The 14,314-nt window shown below is 34.1% G+C and overlaps 1 protein-coding gene across 2 annotated transcripts in view; it reads right to left on the bottom strand.

Annotated features, from left to right (window-relative positions):
- The window catches only part of STRN3 (striatin 3), a 118,270-nt gene that overhangs the window by 57,633 nt on the left and 46,323 nt on the right, over window positions 1-14,314 (bottom strand). For both annotated transcript variants that reach the window (XM_037161630.2, XM_037161631.2), the window contains exons 2-5: window positions 9,314-9,417; window positions 8,793-8,866; window positions 4,939-5,020; window positions 351-524 (exon numbers count right to left, since the gene is read on the bottom strand). In XM_037161630.2, the coding sequence (XP_037017525.2) occupies window positions 351-524; window positions 4,939-5,020; window positions 8,793-8,866; window positions 9,314-9,417 (434 nt within the window). The remainder of the gene's footprint in view (window positions 1-350; window positions 525-4,938; window positions 5,021-8,792; window positions 8,867-9,313; window positions 9,418-14,314) is intronic.

The raw sequence follows: 14,314 nt of genomic DNA, 5'->3' as shown, positions 1-14,314 counted from the left end.
TCACCCCACCCTGCCATCATTGCGGGTTCAATCCCCAGTCAGGGAACATACAAGAATTAACCCATGAGTGTATAAATAAATGTAAGAACAAACTAATGCCTCTCTTGCTATCGTGCACTTGCTCTCATGCTCTCTCTCATTCACCCCAATTCCACTCCTCTTTCTCTAAAACCAAAAAATTAAAGAAATTTAAGAAAAGACAATTTATTTGCTCACGGTACCATTTAGGAGGAAAAAAAGTCTTCACATTTGAACATTACCTGCCTTAAAAATATTAATAGTAGTAACAGCTAAAGAGATTCATAATACCCATTGTATAAACAATGTTAACCTACAAGTATAGACCATACCTCTTGATTTCTTGTCCTTTTTGCTTAGGAGATTCCCCTCCATTCAGGATCTGTTCTAAATTCTTTGTTTCTACTGATCCATTTGGTTCTGAATTGGACAATCCCAGTAAAGATCTTACCCGCTGAGACCGTACGTCTAATATGGTATCTGTGTAACCTACTTCCTGAAGATATCTATAAGAGAAAATTAAAAATATTAAATAAGCCCCACATATTGTCAACACCTGCAAATTTATTAATTCAAAATTACATCAGAGGATTTTACAAAAACCCATAATCCTATAAAATATACTCTTCCTTTACCTCAATAACAGTCTTCTCTGTAGACTACCTCTGGTTTTAAGACAGTAAGGCCAATTACAAATCAAAATTTAAGAAAGCAAATAGTACGGCCAACCCTAATGAAAAGCCAATTATTGAAACCTAAAAAGCCCTAGAGCCTTAAGAGGTTTTTCCAAGTTGATGATACATATATATTTTTTAAAGTCTAAAAAGTGATAAGCAATGAGAAGAACTAACCCTCAGAACAGTGACATGCTAAGTTTAAACCTGGGCTCTCAGCCAGTGGTAGATAGACAGGTGAGCTCTCTTTCTGGGACCTACCTCCCTGCATTCCTACCATCCAGCGGTCCTCAAACTTTCTGTATATCTAAACCAGAGTATTTAATCTAGGATTGAGAAAGACAATGAAAAAGAAGAAAGGGACCAGATTATGATATTAATACTGATGGTGGGTCATGAATGGCTTTTGTGTTACAAATGTAAAAATTCCCTCCTGCCAAGCTTGGGTGGCCCAGTTGGTTTGGAGCATTGTCCGAGACACAAAAAGGAGGTGAGTTCAATTCCCAGTGAGGGCAGATACAGAAGGCAACTGATGTTTCTACCTCATACTGATCTTTCTCTTTCTCTCTCTCCCTCCCCCCACGCTCCCCGCCCCACCCACCTCCTCTCTCTCTTAAAAAAATAAATGCTTTGATGAGGATTAAAAAAAAAAATTTTTTTTAACTTCTTCCTAGCCCTGGCTGGTGTGGGTCAGTGAATTGAGTGCTGACCCGAGAGTCAAAGGATCACCAGTTCAATTCCCAGCCTAGGGCATATGCCTGGCTTCTCTCCCTCTCTAAAAATAAATAAAATAAAAAACCCCCGAAAACAAAGAAATTTTCTTCCTAAAGCATTTGATAGGCTAAAGAATGCTAAAAAGGAGCCTCATATACTGCTGGCAGAAGAACAAAAGATTTTTAGTAAAAGTTAAAGGCAGGAGACTAGACTAGTTAGGACACTAACATAGCATGAAGTAAAACTGGAAAAGAGAAAAAAATAAGTAAAATTCAATCTTAGTGACTTGGTGCACTAATAAATACGGCAGTAGAAGAAAAGAAGATACAAGAATTTTGGAAATTTTTTCAGGTTTCTAGCTTGTATAATTAGATGGTGTTTCTATTCAATGAGATGATGAATAAACCATCAGAATCTGGTTTGTAGGGTACTTATCAGATATTCTTGCAGTGTCTACACAAGTGATAATATTTATTAGGCACAATAGTAAGAAAGGTCAAAAGCTCAAAAGAGAGTGGACTAGGTATATAGATTTAGGAGCCATCAGTGTTTGGTGGTATTTGAAGCCATGAATTTAAATCAAGTTATTTGGAAGAAAAGCATAAGAACGAACAGAAAGCCTGGGTACACAAACATCTAAGAGGCTAAAAGAATAAGAGAATCTTATAAGAAAATGAAAAGAAAGTACTTAAGAAATAGATGATACAATTGGGGGTAAGGGGGGAGAGCAGAAATGATAGCAGAGAGTGGTATCAAGAAAGTAAGGAAAAAGTTCCACAATGGAATGAACGGTTAATGTCAAATGTTTCCAGAAGATCAAATATGAACAAAAAAAGGTACTTTAAATATGTTTGTGATAACAGCTTCAGTGAAACATTAAAGTGGAAAGCAGACTAGACAACTGAGAAATGAACACCGAAGACCAGGGAGATCAACTACTCTTAAGAGAAATGTGAGAAGAGACAGAACATAAATGCTGGCAATGAGATTAGGTATTTATAGAAGTACTATGCAACTGATCTCTCTGTAGCTGTAGCACTCTCCCAAAACCCACAATCCTCTTCTGGGGGAGACAGCTTCCACCACACTGTAACCATGTGGTGTCAGTGAGCAGCCAAGACTTTATACAATCCAGGTAAAAATAACTGACACAAAGGCAGTTATTTGATCAAGTCAAGCCAATTCTAATCTGTGGAAATTATTTTGAGTAAAATAGGAATCCCCTGCCATATGGAGAAAATTGCTTTTCAGTAGAACAGAATAAAACTGATACGCAGAGGGGTAGAACACCAGAGAACAGAAACAGGGCCTGAGTGCTTCCTGTCCCTGGGAACTTGTCAGTGCTCACTCCTGCTCATTCTTCCTATCACTCAGTTATTTAGTTTCCCTCAATTCTGCTAGCTACCCCATCATCCTTCCAAACAATATGTTCTTTCTAAAACTAGTTTGAGTTTTAGTCACTGAGAGTCCAGATTAAGAAACACCTCTTTGAATAAAAGACCAGCAAACTGAGATGATAAATATAAGGTTTAAATACATTTATAGAAAGGAAAGCAAAAGGTTTGTGGAGTTCTCATCTGACAGCCCTCCTAGTTCCAGTAAAGTAGAACCCAAGGTACTCTAATGACAGTAAGGGAGAACGTGCTGAGATGTGGTAAAAGTTTAGAGCAGGGGTGTCAAACTCATTTTCACCAGGGCCACATCGACCTGACAGTTGCCTTCAAAGGGCAGAATATAATTTTAGGACTGTAAAAATGTAACTACTCCTTAACTAGGGGCAAGGAGCTCAGCACTGGTGCAGGGTGGAAACAAGGTGCTGGGCCAGATAAAACAAGGTGGACAGCCCTCGGGCCTTGTGTTTGCCACCTGTGGTTTAGAATCTCTATTGAGGGCAATGGGAGGGAGGAGGTGACCAGGGTTATAGAGAAAGGCTCCCTGCAATGTTTAGACAGGAAACCATGAAAATGTACTGGCATTGATATGATTCTCTAATTCTCCAAGAATTTTTTAGAAGTAGAAGCATGACAGACCGAACTAAGGCTAGGGATGTTGCAAGAAGGTATAGCTAAATGACTAGCGAAAGCGAGTTAAGAAGTGGGCAGCAAGGATGTTAAGGATACTAGCAAAAGGGTGACTAATCATGGGGTCTAAATTGGAGCCAGGGAAATAAAAGCAAACAAACCCACAACAGAAATAAAATGAAACCAATCATAGTTTAGAGAGGAGCTAAGGAGTTAAAAAAGGAAAGATCACGGTAAAGTCGGGGCAAAAATGTGGGAATCAGAGTGAGAAGTGCAATATCCAGAGGTAAGATCTTTCTAGGGAGGGACGTGGTCAAGAGTCTGACCTCAGTGGGTTACTGAAATGCAGGTAAAGATGTCTAGAGCTGAGAAAGTTAAATAATCTTAGGTTATTCAGGATATCAGAAGTACAGAAGTACTAAGTTTTCCAAACATAAGGGAGGAAAACAAATACGAGCATGGACACCCCCCCAAAAACCAAATTTATTTATTAAAAATTGTGTATCTATTCCTACGTGTTTAAACTTTAGTCACCTTCCAAGTATTCTCCATTTAATGTAATACATGTATCAGATATTTTGAGCAGATATTTTTTTCCACTGCTCAAAACAGTTTTTGAACTCAGATTTTGATGCCTTTTAGCACTGCCATTTTTTGTTTCACCTCTACCATACTGGCAAATTATTTCCCTTTGAGGACTTTTTTTTTTTTAATCCCAGAAAACCTAAAAAAGTTGCTGGGTTGAGATCTAGTGAATAGGGAAGGTAAGACATGGGGGTCATGCTGTTTTTGGTCAAAAGCTGCCAAACAGTCAGCACAGCGTAGGCAGGGGCACTTGTAAACAACCCATCGTGAAATAAGCAAATACACTGAAAGAGGATTTTAAAAAAATTCACTGAAGCTAAACGCAGCTTCTTACAACAACGCCAGTGGGTACACTGATACAGATGGGTTCCTAGAACACTCATCTAGCAGGGGAACCCTGTACTACAAGGGGCCCACCTTCCTTCTAAATCCAGGGGGGTTTTGAGGGGTTCTTCCAAGTAGATAAAAGACAGGAAAAATCGCCAAAGAAGTTTTTCTAATACAATAAAGAATCCAAATGGCAAAAAGGTTCCCCAAAAATTCAAGTAAAGGTAGGACTTTGCAAGCCACTTCTGAAGTTTCAGATAACCAGTTAAATTCTTTCTGAACTGCCTCACTTAAAGTCCAATATGCAAATTTGCAATGATAAAATCAGGAGTGTTTACAAATATGAACTTTACCTACATTGTTTTTGCTCTGGCCTTGAAGGCATCTAGTCTTTACAACATTCTACCCCACAAAAAACAAAAACAGCATTACCCTGAGGAACATTCAGAGGAAACAAACTTTAACCAAAGCATTAAAAAAGCCGTATGAAAACTGTACACGTTGTCCCACTATCATTAAATAATTTTTCACTTGAAGAGTGAGTGAATACAAGCACTTCATACTTAGGTCCTTAAAGCTGAAAATGAGCCATTACTCACTGTCTTAACAGCTGTCTGCCTTGCTTCCATGTTAACTGGCTGTTCTGAGGCGCTGTGGGGGCTTCTGTGTCTTTGGTTTCTTCTAAAAATTAACAACAAAAAAAGTTTGATACACATTATTTCACCTAGAGAAAATATTGCCAAAGTTTTCTAAGGGACATAGTCTCACGAAAATATGCGTAAATATTATATAAAGGACAGAAGAAAATTAACTTTTATTATTTACTATGGATGACACTCATTTCAAATGTGTTTGTTCCAATAACTCAAATACTTCGGTACTACCCTCCTTGTTTTAAAGTCAGAAAAAGTTAAGTGTACGTTAAATATAACTATCCGGGATTCAAAAATAAAAGCCAAAGCTTTGAAATGCAATATTATTATAAATTTTTTTAATTACCAGAATTTATACTGAATTGAATGCTCCTGAAATTAAAAGGCTATACTTAATATTTACATTAGCTCTTCAAAAGCAACACTTTTAAGAAATTAGGTATATATAACTTAATTTTGAGTTGGTATCAGTAGACTAAGTTTATATCACAAAACTTTATATAGTCAATTTCATTTTTTAGAACTAAAAGTTAAACCAGAAAATAGCTTTTACTACAGGTAAAAAACATTTTTTATTCCCATGTAACAAAGTATATGTATTTTAAAAGTTTAATAAGTAGTATAATTTTAGCTTAGTTAAGCTCTGAATAAGTATCCTTAGATTTATAGCATTTCGTTTATTTTTAATCACATGTAACATAATCACTGCAGGAAAAAAATACATTTAAAAACTGCCCAAAATCCTATCACCAAAAGTTAGTTTTCAAGACTTTATCATTCCATAGTTTCCAGCTGAGAATATACCCATTAACTTCTCCCCTCCTTTAAAAAAAAAAAAAAAAAAAAAAAAGGGCAGTGTGAACACTGCACTGTAGCTGCTTTGACACTTACTATATCTTGAACATTCTCTCTATGGCAATAAATATAGATTAACATATTATAAAATTATTATATAATATTCCACAGAAAGTATATACCTATTTAATTTAACCAGTCCCCTAATGTTGAAATTAGTTTCCATTATTCACTATCATAAGTAATGCTGCTAAGGATATCCTTGAAGTACATCGTAAGCGTACAGCTCAATCAATTTTTGAACACACTCATGTAACCAGTACCTAAATGAAGAAACAAAACATTGTCAGCACCCCAAATGTTTTCCTTTGCCCTTTTCGGTCACTAGATACTTCCAGAGGAACATCAATACTATCTCGAATTCTAAAAACAGGATTAATTTTTTAATTTACTAAGATTAAATCAATTATATTAATGTTCAACTTCATGTGTATGTAACTCATCCATGTTGTCAAGTTCATTTAGTTATTAACTTTTGTTGCTAAATAGCATGCTGCTATGCTAAAATATCACAATATATTTATGCATTCTAATGCTGAAGAATGTTCAAGTTGTTTCTAGTGTTTTACTATTAAAATAATAATACCATGAACATTCTTATACAAGCCTTTGATGAACATAATGTATGCATTTTAGGGAGTGGAACGCCTAGGAATGGAGTTACTGGGTCACAGGATATGCTATGTTCCCTTTAGTTATATCACTGAAAAATCACTTTCAGAGTTCTATCAATTTATAATCCCAACACCAGTAGGACTAGAGTTCTGGTTGTTTCACATCCTCAACAACACATGACTTTCTCTTTTTTATTTTAGACACTCTGTTAGGTGCCTAACTATATTGCACTGTGGTTTTAAGCTATACTTCTTCAAAAACGGATAAAATTGCCCTGGCTGGTATAGCTCAGTGGATTGAGCATGGGCCTGTGAAGCAAAGGGTCACCAGTTCGATTCCCAGTCAGGGCACATGCCTGGGTTGCAGGCCAGGTCCTCAGCAGGGACACATGAGAGGCAACCACACATTGATGTTTCTCTCCCACTCTTTCTCCTTCCTGTCCCCTCTCTCTAAAAATAAATAAAATATTTATTTTAAAAACCCTAATAAAATTGAGCATCATTACATGTGCTTCTTGGCCATTTAGAAATATTACTTTATTGGGTGCCTTTTTAAGCCATTGGTCCATGTTTCTACTGTTACAGACTTTCAAAATCCAACTGTAAGAATAAAGGAGTGCTTTATATAGTTGGGCACAACCCATTTTACAGGGTTAGACTTACATTATGTATACTGGCATTATTGAGACAGGGGTATAAAAACATGCATATCTTGTACTTCTACCAAATCAATATTTTGCATATTTTCTCTTATTTTACATTTTGCTTTATTTTGGGCACCAGTACTGACATTAAAAAGTCAATACTGATTCACTTAATGTTTACCTGTATACTTGCGGTTAATGATTTTATCCCACTTTGTTGGCATTGTGTGTTTTTGACCATCCCTTTTGTTTGTTTTTTCCCCAACAATCTACTTTGTTATTATTGTATATCCTATAAACAAAATATGTGTATGTTATTTGATTCCTCAATTTGAGTAAGTTTTAATAGTTAGATTTAAAACAAGTTTGCTTTTATCTGACTTCAGGTGCGGGCAGGAAAGGTTTAGCTGCTAAATAAGTTTGCTTATACCCACTGCTGCACTAAGACCAGCCAATCCTGCCCCTAGTTTCAGGAACAATGTGGCTGTAACCAGCCTCCTTCCTCACATTTCACAAACTAAAGTTGGAGGACAGCCCTTGAGTGCTAGAAAGTGACTGCTTATTTTCTGAATACACTAAGTTACATTCAAAAATGGAGAAATAAAATAAATTAACCCAAAATAAATTAACTGCAAATTTTATGTATAAAGTGTTTCTGTGCCTAGTTCTAGGTGCTTAATATCAAACTAAACACCAAATAACTAAATTTGTAAAATTTACTTTAATACCTAACTAAAAAAAATTCCACACATCAATTTTACTGTCCCTACCATAAATGCTTTGATGATTAGATACAGAGACAACTACAGAAGACAAATTATGTATTCAAAAAGACATCATTTTCTTGTTTTAGCAACCAACATCCAAAAACAGGAAAAAAATTAAGCTTATACCATCAAAATGTATAAAGAAATGAATTCTAAATATACCTGAGAAACTGCTAGTAGTATTTCCAAATATTGTAAAATGTAAATCAAAATAAATAATTAGACTTTTAAACTACTCTAATCATTATCATATAGAACCCTAAAATTAACATTAAACTGCTAGCTCTTTCCTATGTCCTGCTCTCCCTTCCCTGCATAACTATTCATCACATGCTACTCTGGGACTCACTATTCTCTATCTGTTTAGAAAGACACAAGGTCAATTGGAAATAATTTTTCATTCTCTTATCCTTATTTGGCTTCTTCTGCAGTTTCCAAATTCAATCAAATTTCTGAGTTCTTTAGAACTAAAATGAGTTAATCACAGCTTCTACGGGCAAAAATACGTTTTTAATTAAAAAAAAAACAACAAAAAAACTAAGTTTATATAGGATAGGACAAGGATTGCCTACAGGTAGAGACAGACTTACTAGTTAGTTCATTACCTTCCACTTCTAATTACTTAAAAACAACAACAACAACAACAAAAAACAAACCACCCACAGTTTTATATAGGTTTCAACACAATAAAACTAGGACAAATAACCTCAGAATTGACATTAATTACTTACTTTCATTAATTTATTATTTCCCCCAATTCTAGACAGTTGTACAACAGTCAATCAGTTTACTAACCAATGCTTTCAAAGGAAAATTGGAGGAAAAAGAACATGTCTGTTAAATAAAAATATGCTCAAAGCAATTATTCTTGGGAAGAGGTGGGAGTAGCGTGGAAAAAAAAAAAAAAGAACAGAGTTTACCTGATTCAAAGGTTGGCATTTTCAAATCACCTTGGTTCAGTTCGGTGCCGTATTTTAATTTGTGATATTTTGCCCTGAAAATTTAATAATAAATTGTTGAAAAAACTTGTTTTCCTTCTCCAGTTAAGTAACTACTAGTAGATTTCACAAATAGCAAATAAAACAATATGAACATGTTTCTTTAACTTAACTTGCAAAGGAAGTTGTAGGAAAAAATGTACTGCTATAAAATGGGGTGAGGAGGTAAATTACCCAACTAACATATACACCCAAGTGAAACAATAATCCTGATCTTTCAAAAAAAAATTCCAAAACTTAGAATCCATAGAACAAAAGATATTTCAATGTAAAGATTTTTAACCTCTTTTTCTTTTCTCATATAACACTCAAATCAAAATACCACCTTGTATTTTAGGCAAAGTTTGTATCTCTCAAAGAACTTTCAAATACCTTGTATAATGATATGAGAATAATAATGTTCTAATTTATTTCATTCATGTAATAAAATGAGATACACATACCTCTCTTGTTTTAATGCATACTCTAACATCTTTATTCTTCTTACTAAATCCTTCTTCAAGTTTTCTTGACCTTTTCTTTCTCCTTGCAAAAATGCTATTCGGGCCTAAAAATATAAATGGTCCATTTATTTTTATTTTTTCTTAATTGTACATAGGACACTTAAAAAAGGAAAACAGTAAACTTCTGTACTTTTATTCATGACAGAAAAACTTAAAATTCAGAGAAGTAGTCAATCAAACTTTGTTAGAGAACATAATCACTTTAAAAATAAAGATAGTACAAATTAACTACTTGCTTATAATCCTTAGTCACTAATACTAGTAATTTTACATAATCTTAAAAGAAAATTTTATATGAAAAAACTGTATCTAATTCCTGACATGTACACTAAACAAAATATTTTATTCACAAGTAAACAAATATTTTTTCCAAGTGAGATACTCTTTCAAAAACCAGTAACAAATGCCTGTTTTCATAAAAAAACTTCTCTGTTATCCTTTTTAAAAAATTATATAAAATCATCCACAACTTCCTAACACCTGAGAAGTAATAGATACATTACATTTTGGCTACATAACACTCCTAAATACGGTTTCAAAATAACAATAAAGATCTAGAAGGAATGGTAAAAATTCAGAACCCAGTAGGGGTTGTGGCAAAAGTGAGTTTCACAGTTGTTCTTTGCATGGAAAATAATACAATAATTAATAAGTAAATACAAAAATACAAGAAATAGGTTTATGTTGCACATTCACAACTATAAAAACCTACTTTTGCCCCACCCTGTAGTCTAAGATCCTAAAGAAAAAAGTAGCATCTATGACTCTCAAGTTACAGGGCAAAGGCAAAATATGTCAATGTCATACCTCAATATGTCACTTTCAGCCTCAAAAAATTCAGAGTTTTTCTACGGTATGAGTCATATACTATAGAACCATTATGTGACTCCAGTTTTCAGATCTCATAAGCATTCTACAATTAGCCATGCAAAAAGATAAAAGCAGATCATTTTATTCTGTTTCATAAAAAGTTGTAATTGATTTTCTGATTGAGAAAGGCACTGCAAAGTAAGTAAAACTTGTAATGTACTATAAGGGATCACAAAGAAAACATTACAAAATGGTAATGCTTCCAATTAGAATCTTCTGTTGTGACAATTTATTTTCACTTTTCTTTGCCATTTTCTTATTTAAAATCATCCATGCATACAGAATCTAGTAAATCAAAAACAAACACAAACCACACACACACACAAAAACATGCAAAATCTCAAAAGAAGCTGAATGGAGGTAATTCACAAACACAGGACAAGGAAAAGATGAGATTTCATTAAAGCAAAACCTATAAAAAGACATGGCCTACCCAAAAGTACTTGGGAGAGGGGTATAAAAAGCAGATGACAGGTAAGTCATCGGTACTGGAATTGACCTTTGACGCTGTATTACCAAGTATCTAGCCAGATACTTTGTCAAAAATGCTAAAGGAAAAGTCTGATAGTGGTAACAGAGACCAATTAAATATAAGAGATTTGGTATTTGGGAAAGGATCATTGACAATGAACTGTCAACTACTTTTACAGGTCATACATAATGCACTACTAAAAGTCTAATCTCTGCAAATACTTTAAAAACTAACCTCAAAAAAAATTAAATGGCATCAGAAAACAAAAGTATACAGAAAGAAGTCAATAAAGATGTGCAAGATCTGTGTATGAAAAACTTAAAACTTCGACTGAGACAAAAAAAGATAACCTAAATGGACACACAGACTCACTACTGAGATAACACCAATTTTCATACAAACTAACCAAGACAGTTAATGTCATTCCAATCAAACTCCCAGTGTGTGTGTGTGTGTGTGTGTGTGTGTGTGTGTTAAGAGAGACAAGAGAAAGAGAAACTTGATAAGCTAATTTTAAAATTCATAAAGAAATAAAAATTGTCAAGAACAAGCAAAACTACTGTAAAGAATGAGGTGGTAGAACTTGTCTAGACATTAGACTGTGTTAAAAAGCTATAAAAATGAAGATGGTGATTGGTGCAGATAGATGGAAGACACAAAACAAAGCTAAAAAAAAAACAAACCAATGCATAGAAGGTCACATGATTTATGAAAGACAGAAGTTTTAGAACACTGACAAAAGAATAGTCATTCCAAAAAATGGTGCTCATATCAGTTCCAGGAGGATTATAGATCTAAATGTGAAGGCAGCACAATAATGCTTTGAAGATATAATATGTATCTTCATACTCTCAGATTAAGAAAAGAATTAATGCCCTGGCTGGTGTAACTCAGAGGATTAAGTACAGGCCTGTGAAGCAAAGGGTCACCAGGTTCAATTCCCAGTCAGGGCACATGCCTGGGTTGTAGGCCAAGTCCCCAGTAGGGGACACATGAAAGGCAACCACACATTGATGTTTCTCTCCACTCTTTCTCCTGTCCCCTCTCTCTAAAAAATAAATTAAATTAAAAAAAAAAAAAGAATTTATGAGAACAAAAACCTTAATCATAAAATAGGACTGATAAATCCATTACTTAAAAACTTCTGTTCAAGCTAAAGCAGGGATTGGCAACTTACCACAGGCTTGTTTTTGTAGAGCCCCAGAAAAAAAAACTGGTTAAAAAAAACAACAACAAACGAGAAGAATAAGCCATATGTACACAACATGGCCTGCAGCACCCAATGTATTAACCATTCGAGTTTGCAAAACTCCTATACCAGTATCAGACAAAACAAACTTTAACCAAAAAGGTTATAAAACAAAAATATTATATATTAATAAAACATTCAATACAGCAAGATTTAACAATTATAAATATCCATGTACCTAATACAAATCAAAACTGATGGAATTAAAGGAAGAAATAGTTCCACAATAATAAGTAGCTAGAGACTTCAATACTCTAGTTTCGATAACTAATAGATAAAGACGACAGAAGATAAGGAAATAAAGGACTTGAACAATACAGTGAATTAACTAGATCTAATAGGCACAGCAGAACACTCTCCCTAACAATAACAGAATATATATTCTTCTCAAGTTTACATGAGATAGTCTCCATGATAAAAGGTCACAAATTAAGTAATAATGGATTTTACAAGATACACATATCTTAAAACAAAACCCAACTCTTCCAACCAAATATATGAAGTTCAAAATCTACAACAAAAAGAAAGCCAAAAAAAGCCACCAATTCGTAAAAATTAAATAGCACATTATTAAATTACCAATGGAACAAAGAAATCACAGGGAAAAATGGAAAGGAGTGAAAACAAACCACAACATATGAAAACTTATGGGACACAGCAAAAGCAGTGCTAAAGAGAAATTTCATGGTTATAAAAGCTTACGTTAAAAAAAAAATTAGAAAGAGCCCTGGTCAGTAAGCTCAATTGGTTAGAGTGTCATCTCAATATGCCAAGGTTTCGGGTTTGATCTCCAGTCAGGGCACATATAAGAAGCAACCAATAAATGCCTAACCAAGTGGATAAACAAATCTCTCTCTTTCCTTCTACTCTCTCTCTCTGAAATCAATACATAAATTTTTTTTTTTACAGAAGATAGATCTCAAATCAACAAAATACCACCTCAGGAACTAGAAAAAGAACTTGGAAGAAAAGAAATACTTAAGATTAAAGCATAGACAAATAAAATAGAAAACAGAAAAACATAATAATATAAAAGAGTTAAAATCAATCCTTCTAAAACATTTCCAAAAACTGATGAGTGAACACTTCTTAACTCAATGAGGCCAGCATTGCCCCAATACCAAAACCAGATAAAGTCCAAACCACAAGAAAACTACAAACCAATATCCGTTATAAACAATGATGCAAAAATCTTCAACAAAATACTAGTAAATCAAATTCAGCAGCTCATAACAAAAATTACCCATCATGACCAAGTGAAATTTATTCCTGGACTGCAAGGATGATTCAACATAAGAAAAATCAATCAATGCAATATACTACATTAAAAGATAAAAGGAGGAAAAACCATATGAGCATTTTAAAAGATGCAGAAAAAGAATCTGACAAATTCAACACCCTTTCATGATAAAAGACACTCAACAAACTAGAAATTAAAGGAAATTATCTCAACATAATAAAACTATATATGAAAAAACCACAACAAACATCATACTGAATAGTGAAAGACTGAAAGCTTTGCCTCTGAAACCAGAACAGGGCAAGGATGCTTACCTTCATCACTCCTTTTCAACATAATAACAGAAGTACTAGCCAGAGCAATGAGGCAAGAAAAAGAAATGAGAAGTAAGCAAAAAGGAATAGGTAACATTACCTTTGTTCGCATATGCTTGTATGTTGAAAACCCCAAAGATTCCATGAAAATCTGTTAGGACTACCAAATTCAGCAAAGTAGCAAGATATAGTCAACATACAAAAATCAACTTCATTTCTGCCCTGGCAGCATGGATGTTAGTTGGAGCATCATTTCATGTACCAAAAGGTTGCCAGTTGGATCCACAGTTGGGGTGTGTTCAGGAGGCAAGCCACTGATGTGTTTCTCTTGTATCGAAGTTTCTGTCTTTTACCCTACCTCTCTCTCTAAAATAAATGGAAATATATCCTCAGGTGAGGATAAAAAAATCAACAGCATTTCGATGAAAAATCATAAAAGAGAATTATGAAAGCAATTCCACTTACTGTAGCATGAAAAAGAGTAAAGTACTTAGGAATTAAAATACAAAAAACAAATGGAAACACATTTCATGTTCATGGATTGGAAGACATTAAACCCACACATTCAACACAATCCCTATCAAAATCCCAATGACATTTCTTGCAGTTATAAAAAAAAAAATCTATCCTAAAATTTACATGAAACCTCAAGGGACACCCCCCCATAAATAATAAAAATAATATTGAAAAAGAACAAAGTTAGAGGCCTCACACTCTGATTACAAAACATACTATGAAGCAACAGTAATCAACCATAAGATACTTGCAAAAAGACAGACATATAGACTAATAGAAC

The sequence above is a fragment of the Artibeus jamaicensis genome, unplaced genomic scaffold (genome assembly GCF_021234435.1).
Source record: "Artibeus jamaicensis isolate MK-2021 breed Jamaican fruit bat unplaced genomic scaffold, CSHL_Jam_final contig_588, whole genome shotgun sequence".
Lineage (NCBI taxonomy): Eukaryota > Metazoa > Chordata > Mammalia > Chiroptera > Phyllostomidae > Artibeus > Artibeus jamaicensis.
The sequence above is the reverse complement of the archived record's forward strand: the minus strand, read 5'-3'. Positions and strand labels throughout refer to the sequence as shown.